General features: G+C 38.9%; 1 protein-coding gene across 3 annotated transcripts in view; it reads left to right on the top strand.

Annotated features, from left to right (window-relative positions):
* CDK8 (cyclin dependent kinase 8) overlaps positions 1–22786 on the top strand; it is a 72418-nt gene that overhangs the window by 10475 nt on the left and 39157 nt on the right. For all 3 annotated transcript variants that reach the window (XM_027652053.1, XM_027652043.1, XM_027652034.1), the window contains exon 2: positions 12278–12353. In XM_027652053.1, coding sequence (XP_027507854.1) covers positions 12278–12353 — 76 coding nt within the window. The remainder of the gene's footprint in view (positions 1–12277; positions 12354–22786) is intronic.

Raw genomic sequence — 22786 nt, 5'->3', positions numbered from 1 at the left:
TGCTGCTAATAAAAGGCTTGCTTTCTTTATGGTAACCTTCTCCTGTAACGTAGTCTTGAGTCTGGAGTACAGAAGCCTGTCTCGTGTGAACAAATGGGAATAAAGTTTCAGTTTCAGGCTTCCTCCCACCAGTGCTTTAACTCTCATGCGCCTCTCCCCCCGATGTCGCCCATCTTTTCTTTGGGATCTTGGCACGTAATGGTGTGTGTAATGCTGTGTGTTACTGCTACGTGTGGGCTGATAACCATTCGGGAGGGTTTTGTGTTCTGGCCGAATAGCCTGCTGTTCTCTCTTGTCTCCTCCAAAGCTCAACAAATGGTTTCTGAGACCTTGTCAAGCCCCATAATAGCACATTTGGGATTACACATAGCTTTATTCATAGTTACAATTTTTTGTTAGGTATGAACCTACTTGTAAATGAGTTGCTAACTTTTGTGTATTGTAGGCTTCCCGTTTGAGAAATAGCTGTTTGAATTCAGAAGGTCCTTTCCAACCCACTGATTTTATGAATAAAGGTATTGGATTTTGCACAGAAGTATATGAAGTCCTTAGTAGCTTATATAGGAAAGGTACTGGATAGATAATTTAATATTCTGCCTTTTTTTTTTTTTTTTTTTTGCGTGGAATTCTACTGATGTTGCCCTGTTGCATGGTTTTTTGCATGTCCTAATAAAAGTCTGACTTAAGCATAGGAATATTGGGATGCCAAAGAGTCCTTGTACAATTATACGTAATGTTCAAGCAGAAGGATACTACTATTGAGGCAACAGTTTTTATTCAACTGCGTCTTAACTACCTTGAGCATTAAGTGGTAGCATGGCAAAGCATATTGTGCAGTCAGTTCAGAATTTGCAGGAAAAGAACTATAAGTCAGAATTAAAGCTCCAGATACTTCTTTTTAAAGGACAAAATGTTCAAGAGAACACAGTGATTTTTCTCAACTACATATGATAGCCTAAACATCCAAAATTAAAATTATCCTTGAAAAGATTCACATGTTTTTCGAACAGGGAAGAACTCAACTAAAGGTCACTGAAACAATCTGCCTGTTTTTCTGGGAAAGCTCTCTGATGTGTGCTTGTAACACCTTGCATACAAGATGTTGACATTTGAATAAAGGACACTTGAGAGTTGCTCTAAAAAAGAAGACTCAATTTATTACTATCTGTGTGAATAATACATGCAGCTGAGAACTTGGAATACAAAAGGATCTGAGTTGCAGCAGTCCCTTGATTCCACTTTGTGTTTCTGGCCACGATGTGTTTTCTGTGAGAGGCATAGCCTTACCCTGTGAGCTGTGAGCCTTAGCTGCAGGTGTACTTCCAATTACAGCTTGCATTCAGATAATGGATAATCCCACAATGAAGCCTTGGAAAGCCAGGTGTCATCAGCTCTGCTGTTCTCACGGAACTACTGTACCAAGATATGGAGCTCAACAAAAGCTAGTGGGGCAAGCTTTACCTAGGTGAACTTCAAGACAGCAAGGCAGCAAATTTGTCCCTGAGTGTAATTTGAATCTTATCTAACTTTTTGGACTTGAACAGCTTGGCATTCAAAATCTCTCATTTCCTTTTGGGTGAACTTCAATCCTGTTTAAGCAGGGTTGAACAAAACAACCCTTCACAAGTAAATGTGCTAACAGTGCCATTCACTGTTATGTTGGTTCGATTTTTTTATAAAAGCTCAACTGGAAGCTTATGTGACTCTGCCAGATGAGTGTCAAATACCAAAAGACTCAAAAAAAAGACTAGCTATTGCAACATGGAAAGCTCTGTGTGTAAAATGTAAGGAGGAAATATCATTAAGACTGCATTTACATCTGCCTGATTAGTTTGCCTGTGCTGTGTCGGATCAGCAAGGCTACAAAGCAGAAAATACATCAATGAACAACTCGTTAGCCTCATTTCATTTAGGTGGGTGCTTTCTGTCAGGGAGGTTTGCCAAGACAAAACTTTGGGTAGTGAGTAGTTAGTGAAACAGCTAGTCAAGGCACGCACAGAGGGAGAATCGGCTTGGGACTTGGCTTACAGCAGGATGAAAGAGCAGATTCAGAAGGGTATTACTGAGGACTGTAGGTGACAAACATGGTTTGTTCTTTGCTGCTGAAGGATCCTGAATCTATACAAGGTTAAAAAATTTGCTTGAAGTACCACTTTGGTTAGAAAATAAGGGAGGTGATGATAGGAGGAGGTGGCCTCTTAAAGCTGAAAAAGAACCAAGAAGGTGAAATGTTGCAAACAGCCTGGGAATCACTTCTGAAGCTTTGCTGGGCTCTTAGTGAGTGAGAGTGAGTGAGTATGCACTGTAAACACATCAATTAAAAAAATCTGACATGCTGAAATCTTAAAATAAAGGAAGCCCCTGGGAGTGAGGATATGTTCTCTGAAAAATGAATATGAATGATGAATAAAGAAATAGAAGATGATTGTAGGCTAAGTGTAAAACTGTAATATGAGAGCCTCCTTGGCAACCCCCTTCTACCCCAGCCCTCAAAAACACGCGGAAGCTCCCTCCACCTTGAGACAGTACTTGAGAATAGCATGAAATTAATATTTTTTTCCCTCCATCTTTTCTGATACGTCAGTCCTGCAGTGCTATCTGTAGAATGAAGGCACCACTGAGTGATAAAAGGAGTGTTTATAGAAGATGAAAGGACAGCAAGAGAAAAGCTGTTACTTTGTCCACGCATTGTGAAAGAACTTAAAAGACTGCAGGTGAAGGCATTCATTGGGGGATCTGACTCAAACTGCAGGGTTTGGGAAAAGGCCTGTTTGAATAAACTGAAGAGCAGTCGGTTGTTAAGGTGAGATGTGTTTGCACATCTGAAGGAGCAGACTTCTAACCAGAAAGCATAACCGTGTGCTTTAAATTGACCCAGTTAGGAAAGACTGGAAAGGGGCAGTAGTGAGATCAGCTTTTAAAAGGACTTTTTGGAAGAGTGAAAACTATGAACTGGTAAGGTGAACCAAGAGCAGAGATAGTGGATACATGAAAAGTGCTGAGATGAAGAGACAACAGCCTTAAGAAACACATTCAACACTTTATAAGTCTATTAATATCCATCAGTGGAGATTAGGGCAATGCAGTTGATGTATCTAACTAGATTTCCAAAAGACATTCTGTTAAGTCAGCTACAAAAGACTTAAGCTGAACTTAGAGGCAGTCCTCCTCTGGATGGAGAAACTAGAGATGTGAATTTATGGTGAGAGGTTATTAGTGGTATCTCTCAGGAATCTATGCTGCTCAGAAGTTTTGTTTGGAAATCACTTGTCATAAATAGTTGGGAAGCAGCTTTGCTGATGAGTGAGTGTTACTTGGGATAATGAAGGCAAGGACTGATCATGAAGGCTTGGTCCTCATGGTATTGATCACAAAGTCTTCCTCCAATAACATGTCATACCCCATGTGGAGGGATGTATTTGGGAAAATGGTCCTTTCTTTATATGCACACAGCTGTAGTCTCTGAGTTTTTTATTACTTAAGAAAAAGATTGTGGAGTTCATAATGACAGTTTTGTGAAAGTGCCAGTTCAGTGCATGTAATTGCTAAAAAGCTGAGAGAATCACAGGACTTACTAGCAATGGAGTGGAGCACAAAGCACAGTGTCACTGTTGCTGTAAATCTCATTTTCAGTATTGTAGGCACTTTTAATCCCTTCATCCCAGGCAGAGTATAATAGACCTAAGGAGGACCAACAACAATACTAAGAAATGTTGAGTGGTGTCTGTATGAAAACTTCAGTTATCCCCTTAGAGAGGGACTCTTCTTTGTGAGAGCGAGGGACAGGGAAAGCCTCTAAAATCTTGAGTGTCATTGAGAAGATAGAAAAATCCATTAAGGACTATTAAATAAGAAAATATAATATATGAACTGTAGCTCCTAGGCAAAGTTGTGACTTAAAAAGCTTCTCATCACAGAAGTTTTTTAAAGCAAAAAATATGTAACTTCTTCCATGTAAACCAAATAATCTCACAGATTTGACTACTGAAGAAAAATGGACCAAAAATAGAAGTTAACTAATGAAATTATGATTTTCTTCAGTTTAGCTCAGTGCTTTAGACCAGTTTGTTGTTTCCTTTTCAAAACAGATGGTTTGAAAAGCTGTGCCCTCTTTATGCAACTTCTGGTTTCTGAAGTGGTAGAAATACTGAGATGACTTAAGAACAATCTGAGAACAGGAGGAAAGTGCAGATGAAATACAGCAAATCTTTTCCTTTAGAGACAATTTGTGTTGGCACCTCTTGTTTTGCTTCCTATAAAAGTACTGCTAAAACTGCCATGACCTTTAATAAAGCAGCATGGAACTTTGAGTCTGGAGTATGAGTTTGCTGCCTGTCAGCATGATCTTCATAATTGCGTGGTTTAAAATTTAAGTTTTAGGGTGGCTGTCAAATTACAGTTTTGTGGGAGAAAGGAGGAAAAAGTAATCAAATCCCAGGGATTCTCTTCTCTGTGGAACTTCTGTGCCAGAGTTAATTGCAGGGCTAGGGTCAAGATTGGCTTGGTATGTTTTTCAGTTTTTTTGAATTATGGCCAGTTGAACTCCTTTTGGTTTCACCACCATCAGAAAACAGGGGGTGAAGCAAGTGGCATCTTGCTTTTTCTGCTCCATCTCTGTCTCTCTCTTCTACTCATTCCTTTGTTGCCTTTTGGTCTTACCACATAGTTTATTAGTTCTGGTTTTGATACTCGTCGCCCTGATGTAAACTGACAGAATTAGTTAACTCATGTTAATCAACTTAGTTAACATTAGTTAACTTCTTTTTTAGAAGTGGATGACTTTTTGGAAAGTGCAGGAGGTGAATCGTATCATAGAGTGTGGCACAGATCAGAGCTGGCATAAGGGAGAGGATTTTTCTGCAGCAGCAGGCCAGAGATGTCAAAAAAAAGCCTTCCTTTTGACAGCAGCAGATTCTTAGATCAGAAGAACCACATGTACTGTGCATTGCTGAATTTACTTGGTTACTTTGAACTTCTTGCCAAACTACCTGTTGTGGTGAAAAGTGTTAATTTAAAAAAAAATCTAAGAACAAAAGGAAAAAAGCAAATCAGTAATTGACATTCACCACATCAGCTGTCTCAGAAGCCCTAGTGTTTATTAGCTTGCTGTTGATGGTTTTTCCTCCAGCTGTGGAAATTACCTTTTCTTTACCCATTGAAAGCTCTGATTATTGAAGGATTTATTTTGAAGTAGAAAATATTCTCAGCAGAAGCCTTGCTATCTGATAAGAATAATGATGCTGTTCTGGTCCAGCAGTCTTGCCATGTCTTTTAAGTATTTTGGGAATGGAAAAAGTATGGATGCCTTAGCTAGACCCTTATTAAATTTGGTTCTGTTACTGCATTTTCCCCCTGCAATGATTTCTTTGTCTTAGTGTTTTGGTGAGTAATATGGGTTTTTATTTTCACATGACATCTTGTAAAATTACATCCAAGTCCATAAAATAGGCTTCATCCACAAACTGTGTACCTTATGCACTTCTATCCTTTTGAGAAGTTTTTTCTTAAAGCACACAGTTTATAAAAATTGCATATTAAACTGTTCACAAGACTTTATCATTCTGAAGCATTACTTTTCTTTCAGGATAAGCTATATGGGGGTGGTGGGGAGGGAGGCTTATAGCAATAAGCAAGAGCACAAACTAGCTTTTTTTCCCCTGCTTCCTAATATGCTGTCTTTTGCCTCTCTCCTTTTTCTGTGCATTGTGTACCTGTCTTGAAAAGGGAAAAAGCCCCAACCTCAACCATGCAAATTTATTTAAATGTTGCCTTAGAGATAAATCTTCAAATTTTTTCTTCTGCTGAGTTGTTTAGTATTTACATATTGCTCTTTCTATTAGACCTTCTTGAAGTTAAATTTTAATTCAGGTAGAATTTATTGACAGAAGTGGAAGATATTTGCTGCCTAGCATTAAGATGGTAATATATTTTTGTTACTTCATTGGAAGAAAATGAGGGAAAGACGAGATCAGTGGGGTAATTAAAATTAAATATGAAGTTTCTGCAACGTGCAAGTTTAGTAGGGATACTTTATTTTTTGGAGGCTCCATCCAGCTCTAGCTGATTCTAGACAGTCGATTACTATTATTTTTAACATACTTCCAAGCATTTTTATTCTTACTTCATGAATCTCATCTTTGAAGTTGGAGAACTAAATAGCATTTATTACTGCAGAAATATGAAAGCAATCTGAATCTCCCCTTTGGGAGTGAGCACTGTTGTGTGTGTGACACTAAAGCACATACTGATGCTGGCAGCTACATTAAAACCAGTGGGAGGTGCTGCTCTTAGTGGCAAGCGCAAATATATAAGAAGTCGCACTATTTTATGAACTGAATTTATCCTCATCTGCAGATTAACTCGTACCAGCTGCACTTCATTCTCTTCTCTGCACACCTCTTCCAGGAAAGAGGTATTCCTTTATTCTCATCACCTCTTTGCAGGTAACTTTGTAGAGGAAAGAAGAACAGTTGTAAACTACTGTTTTTAGCTGAAATGCTTGACAAAGTAGTTCAGACTCACAGATTTTCTGAGTGGATTGCATTATTCATGATCCTTTCTCATGTATTAATACATAAGAGGCTTTCATGACAGAATCTGTGATTTTATCTGATTTTTGGCTGATTTTTTCCTTGAAAGGAACAAGCTGGAATTTATGATGGGATAAACTTTAATCTGGTTGTAAATACGTTTAAATACTCTGGGCTTGAATAAATCTGAACTTTTAAAAATAGTCATGCTTTCGTTGTGTAGTGCACAGTTTATAATCGAGAAGATAATGTTAACCTATTTTCTGTAGGCTTAACGTATGTTATAGGACTACCACATTTTTCAAAATGTTTCTAAGTGCAGTCAAATGAAGAAACAGTAATTTGAGCTCATATTTGTCTTCTAGTTTTGTTTCATCCAACTTATTTTAGCTGAAATGTGGTCACAAAACAAAACCCACAAGTGGCCCTTGGAAAATGGTGTCTTTAGAATAATCAAATTTTGTGTTGTATGCTTAGAGCATCAGTAAAACTAAAATAACTTTCAAGTCCCCCCTCAAACAGCTATAAGGAAAGAACATAATTCTAGTTTATATTGTGTCCGTATTTTGAAAAAGTTTACTGCTTTAGCTGTAGTGAGTTTTTCCAGTTACCAGAATTACTTCTGCAAGGGGTGTCGCACTTAGCTGCAGCTTTCTGGCAAAGGTGAGTGTGTTGCATCAAGCTGACATGGAAAGAAAGTAGTGGTTAGAAGATAACCGAACTTCAGCTTAAATGTGAACAGAAACTGCTGTACTTTGCTAGGTCTGCTTTATACCTTTAGATAACTCCAGTGCTCATCTGAGCATCAGAAGGCCACTTCAGCTTACTAATGGGGCAGAAAGTCTACCAGAGAAAAACTTGGAAATATATATTTCCACTCCCTGAATAAGCTCATCTCCATTGGAAAATGAGTGCCTGGGTTCTAGCGCAAAGGACAGGAGTGTGTGTGTGTGGATGAAGATGGGGTTCTTTCAGCAGCAAACCAAAGCAAGCCATTGTGCAAAACTTCATTGGTAGTTTTCAGTTCTTTTTATCAACACAATTTCAACAAATTTAAATATATGAAACCCAGCAGGTTTTGAAAAAAGGAAATTACAAAGAGTGGAAGTGGTTATCATTTCATCACTGTTAGCTCAGATTTTTTTGAGAGAATGATTTGTAAGATTTTGGTCTTTATTTTACCTGAAGGTACAGGATCAGTGATGAGACCTACTGTGTGTGCTAATTAGTTTGACAAAAGTTTTGACCTAAATGTGCTTTCTGGGAAGTCAGGTGCTTATAATGCAGTTTCTCAGCCTTTGTACCAAGCTGTTTTCCTGTATGATTTATTTTTTGGTGATGCACATAATTTTTGCTATTTCACTGTTATCCTCTATCCTCACAGAACTGTTACATCTCATTCTGTAGAGTTATACCTGCTCAACTTTGTACGTTGAAATGCATGCAATGATAACTGCTGGGTTTCATGCATTTAAATGTTTTTACCATTTGAAGCTTTTTTTCGGTCTCAGCCGGTTGGATTGTGTCAATAAAGCCTAATAAATTTAATGCTTACTATATTATTTGGTTATAAAGGCTGTATATCTTGGATGTGCTTGTTGAGGTGTAAGCCCAGCAGCTCAACCCTACACAGCCACATGCTGTCTAAGCTCTCTAATTTGGCCGAGTGCAAGATGAGATCATGTCACAAGCTTTGCTAAGGTGGAGGTAACATCCAGTGCTTTTTCACTGTCCACAGAGCTAGTCCTCTCGTTGTATGGGATACTCAGGTTGACCAGACACAACTTACCCTGGAAAATCCTTGCCAGCTGTTCCTACTCATTTATTTTCCTTCATGGGCCTGAAAATAGCTCCCCAGGAGGATTTGCTGCATAACCTTTCCATGGACTGAGGTTAGACTGATTGGCCTATAATATCACTGAACCTTTTTTCCTTCCTCAGAGGGTCCTGATATTTGCCCTTTTCTAATCTTCAGGAATCTGCCATTGAGCACCATGACCTTTTGCAGATGACAGAGTGGCTCTGCAGTGACATTTGCCAGCTCCGTTAAGCACCCTTGAATGCAGCCCCCCTGATCTTATGTCTGTCCAATTTGTTGATGTCCCTAATTTGCTTTTCCTCTACGTCCTTTTTTTCCATCTATGGGATATTTTCTCACACTTGCTGAACATATTTGTGCTTAAAGTATCCTTCTAAATTAGGCTTTGAAATACGAGACTTTTTAATACTAAAACTTTGCAACATGCTCACATTCAGCAGGTGTCTCTTCCTGTTCCTTTTGATTTTTATTTTTTCGGAGACTGAATGTTTCTTATGGTGCTCTTGTACTTCTATATTTAGTAGAACTTAAAAAAAATAATGTTTTGAAGCAATGTTATAATAAAAACTTAATTCTCTTAAAGATGGTAATTTTTTTTTTCAAGCTGTAAGAGCAACACCTACTCTTTTATGGTGCGGGACCCTTAAAATGCGAGCTGCTATGTTGTAGTTAGCTGTGGAGGTTGTTTATAAACAGGGCTTTTATTCCCCCCTTTTTTTCCCTTATTGCTTACTTTTTTCTGATTTGTTTTTTTTTTCATTGAACATCTCTTTATCTTCAAACATCTCTCTTTATCTTCAGAGGATGAAATTACCCTTATCAAAAATCTTGGGGAAACCATTTGGACTGCTGTTATGATTCTAAACAGACTTGGCAAAATATTTTTGAGTTTTGTAAAAGGAGCTCGGTCATCGTGTTTGACCTTTCTTTTGGCTTCCTAACACTTTTGTAAATGCTTATCACTCCCTTTAAAAACCACTTTCCCAGTTCCCTTGGCTCACAAAGAATTACACTAGGTTTTTATAAAGAAAATCTCACTTGACTCAAAGGTAGAAGTAGGATTTTCCTGCTTTTGTAAATAGAGAAACTGGTACTGGTGGTGTAATGGGTAACCGTGGTGTGTTAGCAGCCTCCAAGTAGAAGGATTTTAGAGAGGTTTGGAAATTGGTTTACTACTTTGTATCTCAACTGTGCCAGAACAATTCAGAGAATTTAAGTCTTGGAAGCCTTTGGTTATTTTGTTCACATTCTGGAGGAGAGAGTACTGTGGGGCTAAAAATGGACTTTATCCCTAAACTGTAATTTATTTTCCTTCTTTTCACCGTGCTTATATTTCCTCTAGACTACTTGGATAGATGGAGGACAGGTCAGAGGCCACTTGTTTTGGGTTTCCACATGCAGAACCTGGGCAGAGGAAAGGAGCAAGCAGTTCATTCCCCACAGCCCTGGGTCACTGTAAGGGCAAAGCAAAGTTGGGCATTGGAGCTCTGGATCACAGCTCTTTAACTGGCTTTTAATGTGAGAAAAATAATTTTCAGAGACTTCATACTCATCCATTGCTTTGAGAAGACCAAATGCTATGTTTTTAAGCCACCATGTCATATTTCAGCATTAAAACACTGATTGTGAGAATTAACAAACACAGCTGAAAGTGTCTTTTTCCAGTTTTTTTCTAGGAAACAGCTGAGGTATTTTTTCTAAAAATTTCCAGAGAGGGTCTGCCATCTGATATGGAAAATTTTAGTCCATATTTAATTTGTTAAAAATTTGACCAATTAAAAGTAGTTGTACTGTCTTAAATGTATGTGAGGCTTCGTTGTAGACAGTGCTACCAGAAATGCTTGTAATATCACCAGTTACATTGTAGTACTTCTTATTATGCTGAGTTCTCCTTCAAATACCTTGAAATCTAAGCAGATAAGCCACAGGGCAATGAGAATAACCTTTAGTCTGACCAGTTTTGCTCCCTAGTCAGTGGTAATGTGTGTAACAGTAGCAGCTGTGTGGTAGCACTGCTCATGAAAAAGAGATCTCTCCAAACACCTCAAAACTAAGTAGATGAGCACATAGGGCAATGAGAATAACTTCTAGTCCAATCCATTTTGCTTCACACTTGTCCAGTAACAGCTGCAAGCCATTGGTATTTTAAGGCAGAGGGTAAAACAATTTTTAGCTGAGAAAATTTTCCTGTCTTTTTCTGTGAGCAGCATAGGAAATCTCTGTGCAGATTGGGATTATGTTCAGTAGCTGCTCATGGAGTAGTAGCTGCAAATTTGTGTAATTTAATCTTATATCTGTTTGTGCTTTTGATCTCTGTAATATTCTGTCATCATGAGTTGCACAGTTCTTAATACCATAATAGCTTCTTGCTTTTGGGCTTCATACAACTTGTTTTCCTCTTAACGTGAGAACTAAGGGATTATGTAACACCTTGTTTTGGCCACGTATGTGTTTGTGCTCAGCATTGGCTCTTTCTCTTCTAGACTGGCAAATTTCAGGTTTTATTATATGCAAGCTTTTTATTGCCCTCTGTCATTGTCTTACCTACTTTTTTTCATGTTTGTGTCAGATCTTGTGTATTTTCTTGTCTGTTATCTTGCTGCATCCATGTAATTGGCCTCTTGCTGAAATGTGCTTTTGTCCATTTGCTGTTTTGTTCTTTCTTTTAATGAGCTGTGTTCAGATTTTGTCCATTCATTTTTCACTTCTTCTCTCTTCCCTAGGTAGTGATGAATAGGAGAAGGCATATGTTTAGGGAAGGAAGAAAGTAATTCAAAGCCTTGCAAATAGTTAGCAAGAGCTGCAGGAAACAAGTGTATATGTTTTCAATGCTTAGCTACAGTTTGGTTTTATTTGCCTTTCGGATATTCGAGTTGCATTTTTTTAGGATGACTCTTCACAGCTCTGAAAGCTGGATTCATTAAAAATTAATGTTTTCTTATGTAACCTTTAGATTCGAAGCTATACTAGTGTTCCAAATATTGAAGGCAGTACTGTTAAGTGTCATGCCCCCCAGGAGTGCTGTGGATACCACCCCACAAGTGGGAAGGACAAGCATTCCATCTCTTAAAAGTTTTGAGTCTTTGAGGCTGAGAATGGGCAAGCATTCAGTATCTTCTTTTGCTTCAGTGTATCTCTTCTTCATTTTGCTTTTGATGGCTGGAGTTACTAATAGGCTTGCATTTTAAATAAGTGACTGTAAGGTACATACTGGTTCACGTACAAGGAGGTGATGGTGGTTTGTTTACGTGTTATATATGTTTAAAGCTGAATAAACATTTTATAGAACTGTAGAATGGTTTGGGTTGGAAGGCACCTTCAAGGTCTTCTAGTTCCAGCCCCCCTGCCATGGACAGGGACACCTTCCACTGGAACCCAGTTCTGGATTCTTCAGATTGCACAAATATCTGGTGATTTTTTTAATCAATCTTAGTAGTTTTATTAGCTTGATAGGAATAAAATTTTCAGGCACATTTTGGTAGGAGAAAAAAAAAAGATGTTTTAATGTGACATTAGTTCTGGGCTACTCAAGAATTCATTAAAATATGGGGAAATTTACTGTGTTCCAGAGTAATAAATTTATGTGAGATACAACCCTAGCTAGGCTTATTTCTAGTGTGTGCTAATTGCTTGCTTTGTTTTCTTTTTAATAAGGAAGGAATGGAAGAAATGTTAATCATTGTATTTTAAAAAAAGGTTTTAAAATCATCTCAGTGTAATGAGAGCAGGCATATTTTAGCTTTATCAAGGTAGTGTGGTAGTTAAGGTTTAGCTTGATATCCAGACATTAAACTAGTAAAGAATCAAAAGAAAATAAGATGCAGAATTTGTATTAATTAAAAGCTGTCCTCTGAATGGTGTTGAAGAGCTCATTTAGAATTCACGGTGCAATTTTTTTTAAAAAAACCCTTCTTTTTCTCTTTCACAGGAAAGATGATAAAGATTACGCTTTAAAGCAGATAGAAGGTACTGGAATTTCTATGTCTGCATGCAGAGAAATAGCAGTAAGTAACAGTTCTTTCTACTACCCAGACTTATTGAAAGTGTGGACTTGAATGCATGCTGGGTTTTGTTTGCTGAATCACGTTATTCTACTACGGGTACTATGTCTTTATCATAGAGGTATAAAGTAAGTACAAACATCATGGAAGATTTTATGTACCTGTTATGTTTGCTGTCTAAAAAGGACAGGGGTTTTAAGTTACAAGTTACTGCCTGCCTTGGGGCAAACCATATTTAAATGCAGTGGTGTTATTGTTTACCTTGGCTGAATGCCAGGTATCCACCGGGCCTGTGCCCAACCTCCCCCTGGAGGAGAGGGGAGGAGGAAAGAGGGAAAAGTAAAAAAAAAAAAAACCAACTGCGAAACCAAAGCTGCTAAGAAAGGTGGTTTAATATTTACACAAAGAGAAAGAAAACTATAAACACTGTACACACAGAGAAGAACTAACAATAAAGACTACTTCCCCACGAGAATACTCTCCTCCTCTGAAGAAGTGGCCCGACTATTCCACGCAGCTACCTGGAAGAGAAGAGAGCCTTGCTTCCTTCTCGTCTCTTTTATATCTGAGCTGACGTAACATGGTATGGAATACCTTATTGGCACGATATGAATCAGGTGGTCTGTCTAGTTCCTTTTCCCTCTCAGGGAGGGTAACAAACCCATTACAAGTGCTTTAAAAACATGATTGGAGTTAGTGACTTAAATTACACATTTGATCTGAGTTTTTGCATTAGTACTTCATTTCCTAAAGAGATTAGTTCCTATTGGCTTACAATGATTAAAACATTTTAACTTCTATTTAAGCAAAGACTTCAAACTAAACTGAAGTTGCCTCAGAGGCTGTGATATAGCCATGAATATTATTTAAACATTTCATTCAGTTTTTCAGCTTTGTATTTGTATATTTCATGTTGATAGAAACTGGTGAATAGTGTGATGTAGTTACGGTTTGAAACAGGCTTCCAAAGCAGTACTGGTAAAACCAGTATTCTGAACTGTTTTATGTTCTTATGTTTTACTGCTGCTTGAGTTTATTGTTATTGAAATGTTTCAAGTGAAATTGCATACTAAAAGGAAATGTACATAATATCAGGGGGTGTGTGGGAAGGGTATAGTTTATTTTCAGTCCGTATTCCTCAAGGGTATAAAACTTTACCCTAATTTCATTCTCTTAACTGAAGTTAGTACCAGGCTTTCCCACTTTGTCAAATTCCAGTTGACTTTGTGATATCAAAAACATTAGTCCTTGAACTGAATGAGGTGAAAGAAACGATGCACAAAGACTGTTCTTCAGGAGGTACCCTTTCTGTCCAGTGCTGAAAGCTGAGTCTTCTGCTGTTGTAGACCTTCACTCTGAACTAAATGAACAGAACACAGGGTCTTAAATTTTGCTGATTTCAACCGTTTTGGTGGAAATTTTCCAAGTGTTGTGACTGACTGAATACCTTTAGAAAATGCCAGCTACCATTTCAGAGGAATTTGTGATAATTTTTTGTCTTTCTGCAGTGATTTACCTAAAAAGATTTGAAGAGTATGTTCTGCTAAAATTTGACAGGAGAAGACTGGCTGATGTTAGGGGGAGGTGTCTCTGCTCTAGATAGGACCCTAGCTTACTTTGACGATTAAGAGAATCATTAACTTGGCTGACAGTCAGGAAGAATTTGGCCTCATTGTTTGGCTTGAGGAGTGTTGCGTGCTCATTCCCTTTGGGCAGCGAGGTCACCAGTATTGATGGAAAAGGAGCGAGCAGCAGGAAGGCTTTTTCTTTTCTCTGAGCTGCTGCAGCATATGCCCTTTGAAGAGAACAGCAGTACAACACAGGATCCACGTGGAACAGGGTTAGGTGAGGGAAGGAGGGAAATGTGCTGAACATACCAAAGATGCCAAGAAAGCAGGTATTGAGAGCAAAGAGGGGAGTGGAGCCCAAGAGCAGGCGTAGAGGTAGAAAGAGAAACCTGAATTAGCGTTTACTGAGCTGTTGTTGACTTTGTTTCTGGTTGTGCTTCCAGGCTTGCAACTCCTAATACTGTAGTTGAATTTTCCTGCAGTTGAATTAATAATTCACCATGGACTTGAATCTATTTTTCTTACCATTCTCTTGATGTTGCTGTTTGGAGTGAACAGGAGATTCCCCCCCCTGAATGGTGTTTTCCATAGTGTTTTGCTAAATAGATTTTTTTTTTCCCCCACCTCTTCTATCAGTTAATATTGTAAAAGGACCAAAATGAACCTTATATGGAGATGGATCAAATTAGGGATAATAATCATACTGTTTATGTATGAAAATGCTACAGAGTTAACATTTGTACTCTAACGTGATCTGTACATCTAACTAATAAAATTATTTTTGTTGTACTAAAAAAGTCAAGGCTGCACACCAGACTTTGTTACAATGTGTTCTGGACTACCCTGATTAATGCATTTTATGAACATGGTGCTATTAAGAGGAATTAGGATGATTCCATTTGCATATGAGCCATATGCATTTCAGTTTCTCCGGAGAGCTCTGAAAATCTGGGAAGAGTGTAGTTTGGTATAAATCCCAGTAGAACTCTAGTTTTTACAGCTCTGCCATGGCTTTTGTCTTGTATATGCAGCTTCCCTTTTGGAGTATTGAATAACTTTTATGTTTAAGAATATCCATAACTTACTCTTTCAAGACATCAGTTTGATACAGACACCGGAGATGAAGAACAGTGTAAAAACTTCAGAAAAATAAAATAATTATCGACCTTCATCATTTGTGGGGAAGAGTTTGAACTAGGTCAGAGACCTGAGTTTAAACAGCTGACTTGGTGATGGTATGAGCTCAATATATATATGTATGTGAAAGACTTGGTACGTTTCTGTACTTCTCTACAGCATGAGAACTTGGACCTAATGTTCAAGAATCTAACTAGTCTCTTACTTGATTGTAAACACACCCCCCCCCCCCTTATTTCTGTCATTTTATGTAAACTATTTTGTCTTGCTGGTGGAGTTAACAGTTACTGTGCTAATTGAATCAGTATGTTTAACATCAAGATAGTTGAAGACTTATATTCTTCCTTAATCTTTTCCTCATTCATCCATCATGATAAACATTTGTGAATCTTGCCTCTTTCAAAACCTTAACCACATATTTGGCTGCTCATTTCTTTTTCTCTGCAGGTCTGTGTGGTGCCTGGGATTCTGGGTATCTGTGTTGTGATCTGCAATTTCACTTCTGAGGATTTAAGCAGGCACTAAAAACTGCATGCTCAGCATGCCAAGAATTTGTGTTAGATGGGATAGAACGGTGAGAAGATTTGTATAAAAATATGCAAAACATACAAGCCCAAATGATTGATTCCTCGTCTTCTGATTTAATCACATTGAAGAAAGTCATTAAAGCCTATCCACCTGGAATAGTGCAGCAAATGCTATTTCACAGTTCGCAAAGCATGAGAATTCTTCAAGGCTGTAGGATGCTGAAGTAGTTAACCAGGCTTTAAATGGAGCTTCAGGATTTTGGCTTGGGCAGTTTCCTATACAGGAGTCTTCGGTTTTGAACCAAACAAGTGACATTTTTTTGTGTTGATTTACATTTTTCATTCGGTTTTAGCAGGTTTGCAAGTACTTTTCTTGCATATGCTTCGTTTGCCCAGTGAAGAGTTGCTTGGGTTGGGATTTTGTTTGCCTTTTTGTTGTTTAGCTGTGGGGGAGTTGTTTGTTTTTTCTTTTTACTGGTCTTCCGTGCAGATTTGTTTTTTGGTGCCTGGTCTGGTTGACAGAAATATCCTGGAAAAGCTGTTTTATATGGAACATATAAAACACGTAGTCTTTTTATATGATGCCATTAGGTTTTGACTTGTCTCCAAAGAGGAAGTGCGAGGTATGGTAGGAGACACTTTCAGTTATGGAAATGCTGAATGTGACAGATCTGGAGTGGACAATGTGGTGCTCTGGCTGTCTCCTGTCTCTCTGTGGTGTCTGTCAAACACCATATCCAGCTTGTGCAAGTTAAAACAGCCTTGAGGCTGCCAGGGCCTTGGAGGCATTCGTAGGATTTTATGGTTTCCCGTTGTAACAAATGCAGGCTGTTAGGACAAAAGGTGATGTCTTCTGTGTTGGATCTGGTGACAGTGTGACTGTAGACTGTGGATGTTCATCTTCACCAAAGGGAAGATGAGCAGTTCTGTTAGTTTCCTGTTGAGTGAGCAAGCTGAGTTGAACTATCCTTTGGCTGCAGTGTGGCTTAACATAACTCCCGGGAAAGGGAGAGCCTCTGCAGCAGGCCTGCTCATCTCTGCATCTGCTCCATCACCTTGGCTTTCAACTTCTGGGCTAGAAGGTGGTAGAGGTAGTGGCAGAGCTGGAGCAGCAGGCCTGTGCCCTGTAGAAGGTGTGAAGGGAGCTGCTGTTCATAAGTGGTCTTGGCTGAGTTGAGCTTGGCAGAGGAGGCTACTCTAGAGGTGAACTGGTCCTCCCCACACACTGGGGCTTCTATGCCCTGAGTGATAAGAGCATGTCTTTACATGATTATCAAACCTCTTTTCCCTCTGCCAGTGGAAGGGCTGGAAGAAGGGTGTAAGGGGTCTTTCAGAGCAGGTCTGAGGGTGACCAAGGACTCTGCAGCTTGCAGCAGCCAGAGAGACCCCATAAGGCAGAAGCTAAACTGGGTGACTCCAAGATTCTCACTCTTCAACACTTTCCCTTGGTAAAGAACAAAAAACTGTCCCAATAACTTTATCAAGCTATGTTGCTGGGCTGCAAACAATATTCTTGAGAGATTTTGTCTAAAGAGAGGGTAGCATTACTTTTAGTTCTATGACAGTGAGACAAAGACATTAAGGTATTGTGATTAAATGTTTTAATTGAAATCCTTAGGAATCATGTTTTGTGTGAACAGCAGAATTTGACCGAGCTTGACATCCAGTGTCTGCTTCATCTGGGTTCTTTGTCCATCTCCTTACTTTCAGAGGACCTTTAATAATGCCTCTTCTAACACTCTGAATGTGTTTGGACATAGGAGATGCTAATAAATATTGATGTGCATGTGAGATTACATAGAACTCATTTGTTTTAGAAATGGTGGAAGTTAAAAACAGAAATACATTTTTTTCCTCTTGATGTTTTATGTTGTCAGGCTTCTTTTTTTGCATATTTAGGACTTAAAAAAAATAAAATATACAACCATGTGAAATTTTTGCTTTGTCTGAAGAACCGGAGCTTCAGAAATGTATTGTCAGCTTCATAAAAAATTCTTAGAGTGAGCAGTATTATAACTTTGTTACATTGCCTTTGTACACATTTGAACACTTCTAAAAGGAAAACAGCATGTACTTTGAGCAGGTATTCTTTTCTTTTTTTAGTATTGTGAAATATCTGACTCATGAGAGTATGAAACTGTAAAATTATATTTACATTGAAGCAAATAGATCTTGAATCTACTGGGTAGCAGCTAAGGCAACTTAGGATTTAAGAACTTGTGTGATAAATTTGGGGTTTCTTTTAAATAACAAATTTAAAGTACTTGAGTAGAGCTCCAGTGTTTGTTAGGAAACCAAGAATAATGATTTGAAAGCTTTTTCAGATTTTTTTGTGGCTTAGAACTGGGTGACATCTCCAGTCATCATATTCTTCTCCTGTTCTTGTAGATGAGCAAAGTGTACCTTCAAAAATTTAGCAAACTACAAGTTAAATGTGTAAGGAAAAGAAAAATCTCTGAAGGCAGTTCCCAAGTCTCATTGTAGTAGTGACTCTATAAATATTATTCAGCCCTTAAGCCAAAATTAATCATGACTAATTCATACCCCTTTATGATAATATTGTCAGTTAGAATAGCTTTTCTGCTTTCATTTTAAAGAGAGATACAGACTGTTTCTTCTCTGGCTTTGTTTTGGCAGGCTATAAGCATTTTGGCTTGGCTTGCTGGTTTCCTTTGAACCTTGAGCCTTGCTTGTTTCCTTTGAGCCTTGAAGGCTCTCTCTTCCTCTGGGCATAGGCCTGATCTTTCTTTGCCCTGTTGCAGTTGGAATTAATCTTCTCTGAACTGGCCAGAATTATGCATGGTGTTTCAGGTAATGTCTCACTACTGCCTATACTCATCTGTTGTAGCATTAATTCCACTGGCATCTTATCTGTTACAGGATGACTAAATCTTTGTCCATCACTTTCCAGTCTGAAAATTGCCTTTCTGCATCAACTGCAATCTGCTTTCTGTTCCAAGTCCTTGTTTGCCCATTTTTCCATCTTCAGGCCATGGCATGGCTGTTAATATATGATGTTGTTGCTGGATCCTTTGGTGAAACTGATGTGAATCTTTTTGAAGAATAGGATGATGATTGGAGTTTGAATTTATGCCATTAAACTAGCAAAGATAACACAACAGTGCATTTCGTTTAAATGAATGTTTGGTTGATATTGCTGATGACTTTGTGTGTAGCCAGCTTTCTGATTGTTCTAAGCTTTGGAAGAAGTGTGCTGCATGGCACTCAAATGAAGGCTGTGAGGGCAAGGAGCTGCTTGTTCTAAAACAGCTAATGTCCTGATCAGGACATCAGAGAAACTCCTAGACTAGGTCACCTGGCCAATTGCTCTAACAAATGAGTCTGTGCTCCATTTATAGAATTATAGAACTGTTTAGGTTTGGAAAGACCTGTATCATCAAGTCCAACCATTAACCCAGCATTGCCAAATCTACCACCAAACCAGTGGTTTAGCACCATATCTGCATGTCTTTTAGATACCTCCAAGGATGGTGACACAACCACTTCCCTGGGCAGCCTGTTCCACTGCTTAACAAGCCTTTGGGTGAAGAAATTTTCCTGATTACTAATTTAAACCTACCTGATGCAACTTGAATTTTAGAAGCAAGGTAATATTGCAGCACTAAGCAGGTTAACATTCCCCACACACCACAAAGATGAGCAAGCATCAAGAGCAGGGTGGAATGGCATTTGTGGTATAGCTAGAAATCCTCGCTTATGTGAAGAGTGCAGTGTCTTGGCTCATGAGAAGTGCTGGAGAGCTTTATGGGAAATGTGGGAATATCACCGGAGGAAGGAGGTCATGTTCATAAAGAATTGTGCTGAGTTCAGCTCATATTTGATGTGAAAGATAATTGTTGTTAGTGACAGAAAAGATTGGCTTTAGTCATGCAGCAGTTTGCCAGGCTCCCTTAATGCTGCTGTTGATTATTTAATAACATCCTGGCTTACTGCACTTTGTCCTGGTTTATGAAGCAATTTAACGATTTTATGCATCATTGGGACACTTTTCTTTACTGTCCCCCAGCTGCCCTATGACTGTGGAAGGAGTATTTCTGCATTTCAAGAGGGAGGTGGGGGAACCTCAGTGCAAGCCCAGGACTTGCACTTAGGGATGCTGTTTCCCTTGCTGGATCTTGAACAATATGAAAGCAAGGGCAAGACCAGTCAGGGACAACGTGGACTTCTAACACTCAAGTCAAACCAGATGTATTGGCATCTTCATCATTTGCTGATTTCTGTTTCTTTAAAGGTCTTTTGGGTCTGCCTTCTTTAAAGAGGGTCTAACCAATAAAAGGGAAACCTTTCTGGTTGAGAGAATAGATTTGAATCATCATGTGATACACAGATGAAAAGGAAGGCAATTTACTGATAGCCAGACACATAGTTTTTTTCTTTCTCTTTGTGTTCTACAGAACTGAACTAGGAGAGACAGAAGCAATTAGGTATCAGAGTCATTAGACCAAATAAGAGGTTTTATCATTACCAGGCATCATACCAATACTCAGACCATGTTTCTTGCAGTCTACTTTATCTGAACTGTCTTTGTTTGAACTCTGTCAGCTGCTGGACACAAATCATATCATCTGGTAGGAGAGGCATGTGGCATATGGGCTAGAGAGGCCTGGTTCATGGAGAATGAGGTTACTGAAAATGCTCGTTACGGACTGTGTGATGTGTTATGATCTGCATGAGCTCTTTCTGCCCTTCAGACACTGTTTGCATTTATCACTCTGAGAGTTTCAACCTTTCCAAGACAGTGATTCAAGAATTATCTGTCACCACTGCAGTGATCTTTTTTGCTGCTGTATGTTAGCCATCCTATTCACTGGGGTGCCTGTAGCTGTCTGGCTTTGACCAAACCCATCAGGTTTTTTAAGCAGACTGTAGTTAACGGCTATTTAGCACAAGAGGCAAAGGCAGAAACCAGCAATAATGATAAACTGAGTACACAGATGCACAAACAGTAACAGCTGCCATCAGTGACAGTAACAAAGGTCAGAGCTCCTTAAACGTTGGTGATGGACCACAAAAGGAACTTCTCAGATGTGTCCTTGAGGAGGGCCAGTGGGGGCTTTGTCACTGATGAGAAGGAAAGCAGATTGCTCTAGATCAAATAGGAGGATAGGGGTTTTTTGGGGCATTTGAGAGGACTACTGGAATGTTTAGAGGAAAGATAAAAGGCAAGAAAGACAGTGATCAAGGTGGACTGGGGAGGAAAAAGCAAGGAATGCTGTGAATCTCCAAGTCTGCAGGATTGACTACCTCTAGCACAAATGAATGAGAATTATATCTATGTTGCCTCACAGTGCAGACAGGAAAGCTTTCTGCTGCAATACTCAAAATTTTCTCACCTTTATGTGATATTCTGGACCAGCTTTGGTGATGGGTTCTTGGTGTGCTCTCCAAGCTGAATCAGATTTGATGTATAGAGATTGGATTTTCTAGCTAAGTGATAGCTGCTACCTCTGGAGTAAAGATTAGGACAGACTTAAAATAGGACAGGAAAAGAGAAAATTAATATTATTTTCTAGAACTCTTACTAGTATCTGCATATTTCATCGAGGAATAGTCTGTGTCTGGTAGAGATGTGTCCATCAGGCCACAGGAAGTCTGATGACATTTTGATATGGATGCATAGTTGCTGAACTGTCATGCAGTCTTCTGGTACAGTTAATTCATCAAGATGTTTAGCATAAATTTAAGATGTGAATTTATGCTGATTAAACAAAAATTCTTGCGTTATAAGGACTGGCACAGTGTATCCTTAAACACTGTAACCTCATTCACCATTGAGAGGCTGGTCTTTCATGCTATACTGGCTCTGTCTGCCATGCAGTTAATCTTATCCATAGCAGTCTGTAGGATGCAGTGTTTTGGATTTGTGGCTAAAGTAGTGTTGATAACTCGCCAGTGTTTTGGCTATTGCTGACAGTGTTCAGGCTTTCTCTATTTCCCACTCTGCCTCTCCTCCCTTTTGAGACTGGCTAGGCATCAGTCTTCTTGTGGGAAGTTGTGAGTGCCTTTGCATTGCTTCTCTTGTTTTGTTGTGGGTTTGGTGCTTCTTTATTTCCTCTTTCCTTTACTTATTAAACTGTCTTATCTTCACTCAAAAATTTGCTTGCTTTTTTTTTGTTCTTCCACTCACATCTGACTGAGAAAGGTGAGAAAGTGACTATGTGAAGCTTAACTGCTGGCTGGGGTTAACTTACCACAGGCAGTTCCCACCTGTAATTGATAAAAATTTACAAATAAGCATTTCTTGGGTTTTCCCATGCTGATCTTACGCTCTGTAGGAATTAGAAGAATTTAAGGAATTCCATACTTCTTGTGGATCCTGCCTTAAAGTGCCTTGATGTAATGCTTTGACAGATCTTAAGAGTTTTACCATGCTGAAACTACTGCCTTCTGCATTGATTTGTATTGTTGCTTTGTCTCAACTCTGTCTCCCTGTTTGATCTCATATTTGAGAGAAATTCTCTGTGGGCTATAGGCCCTCTTGCTCAAGAAATGGCACACTGAAGACAACTCAGTGAGTAGGGATGGGAGTCTATCTCAAATGAAATAGAAAAGAAGGAAACAAACATGCGGATATCTACCTCCATTTTACTGTCTCAGCAGCTTCTAAAAAGTTACCATATGTGACAAAGGTATCAGTAGAAAGGAATGAATTTTTTTTGTTTCCTCTATTACGTAGAGGGAAAATTATATTTTCTTGAAAATAATTCATTCTCAGAAGTAAAATTGCATATTCAAATAGTAGTTTAAATTTCCATTGTTTTAATAAAACCCAAACCCTTAACCATTCTGCAGGGAATAAGACGGTTTTATTACAAGCAGCGGTTTCCATGGTTGCCTCATGCCGAGATACCTGGAGGTCATTTTATTTGGGGGGTTGGGGAGCCATTTTATGGCCAAGGACTGGTGGGCTGCTCACTGTTCTGCTTACAGTTACCTATTGCTGCTTACTGTTCTGCTTACAGGGTTGCTTACAGTTACTGTTACAGTTATGGTGTGAAGGCAGGGCGGAAGGTATGTAAGGCAGTAAGACCAGTCTGGGCTCACTGCCAAGGGACCATGCGGCTGGGGGCAGGGAAACAACTTGATAGGTTGGTTAAAACAACCAATGGACTGGAAGAAGAAGACTATGTCACCTTTTAAGGAAGAAAAGAGGAAGGCTTGGCATGGGAGGAGCGAGGGAGTG

This window comes from Corapipo altera, unplaced genomic scaffold (assembly GCF_003945725.1).
Source record: "Corapipo altera isolate COAL_440 unplaced genomic scaffold, ASM394572v1 0, whole genome shotgun sequence".
In the NCBI taxonomy this organism is placed as follows: domain Eukaryota; kingdom Metazoa; phylum Chordata; class Aves; order Passeriformes; family Pipridae; genus Corapipo; species Corapipo altera.
This window is presented reverse-complemented; position numbering and strand designations above follow the sequence as displayed.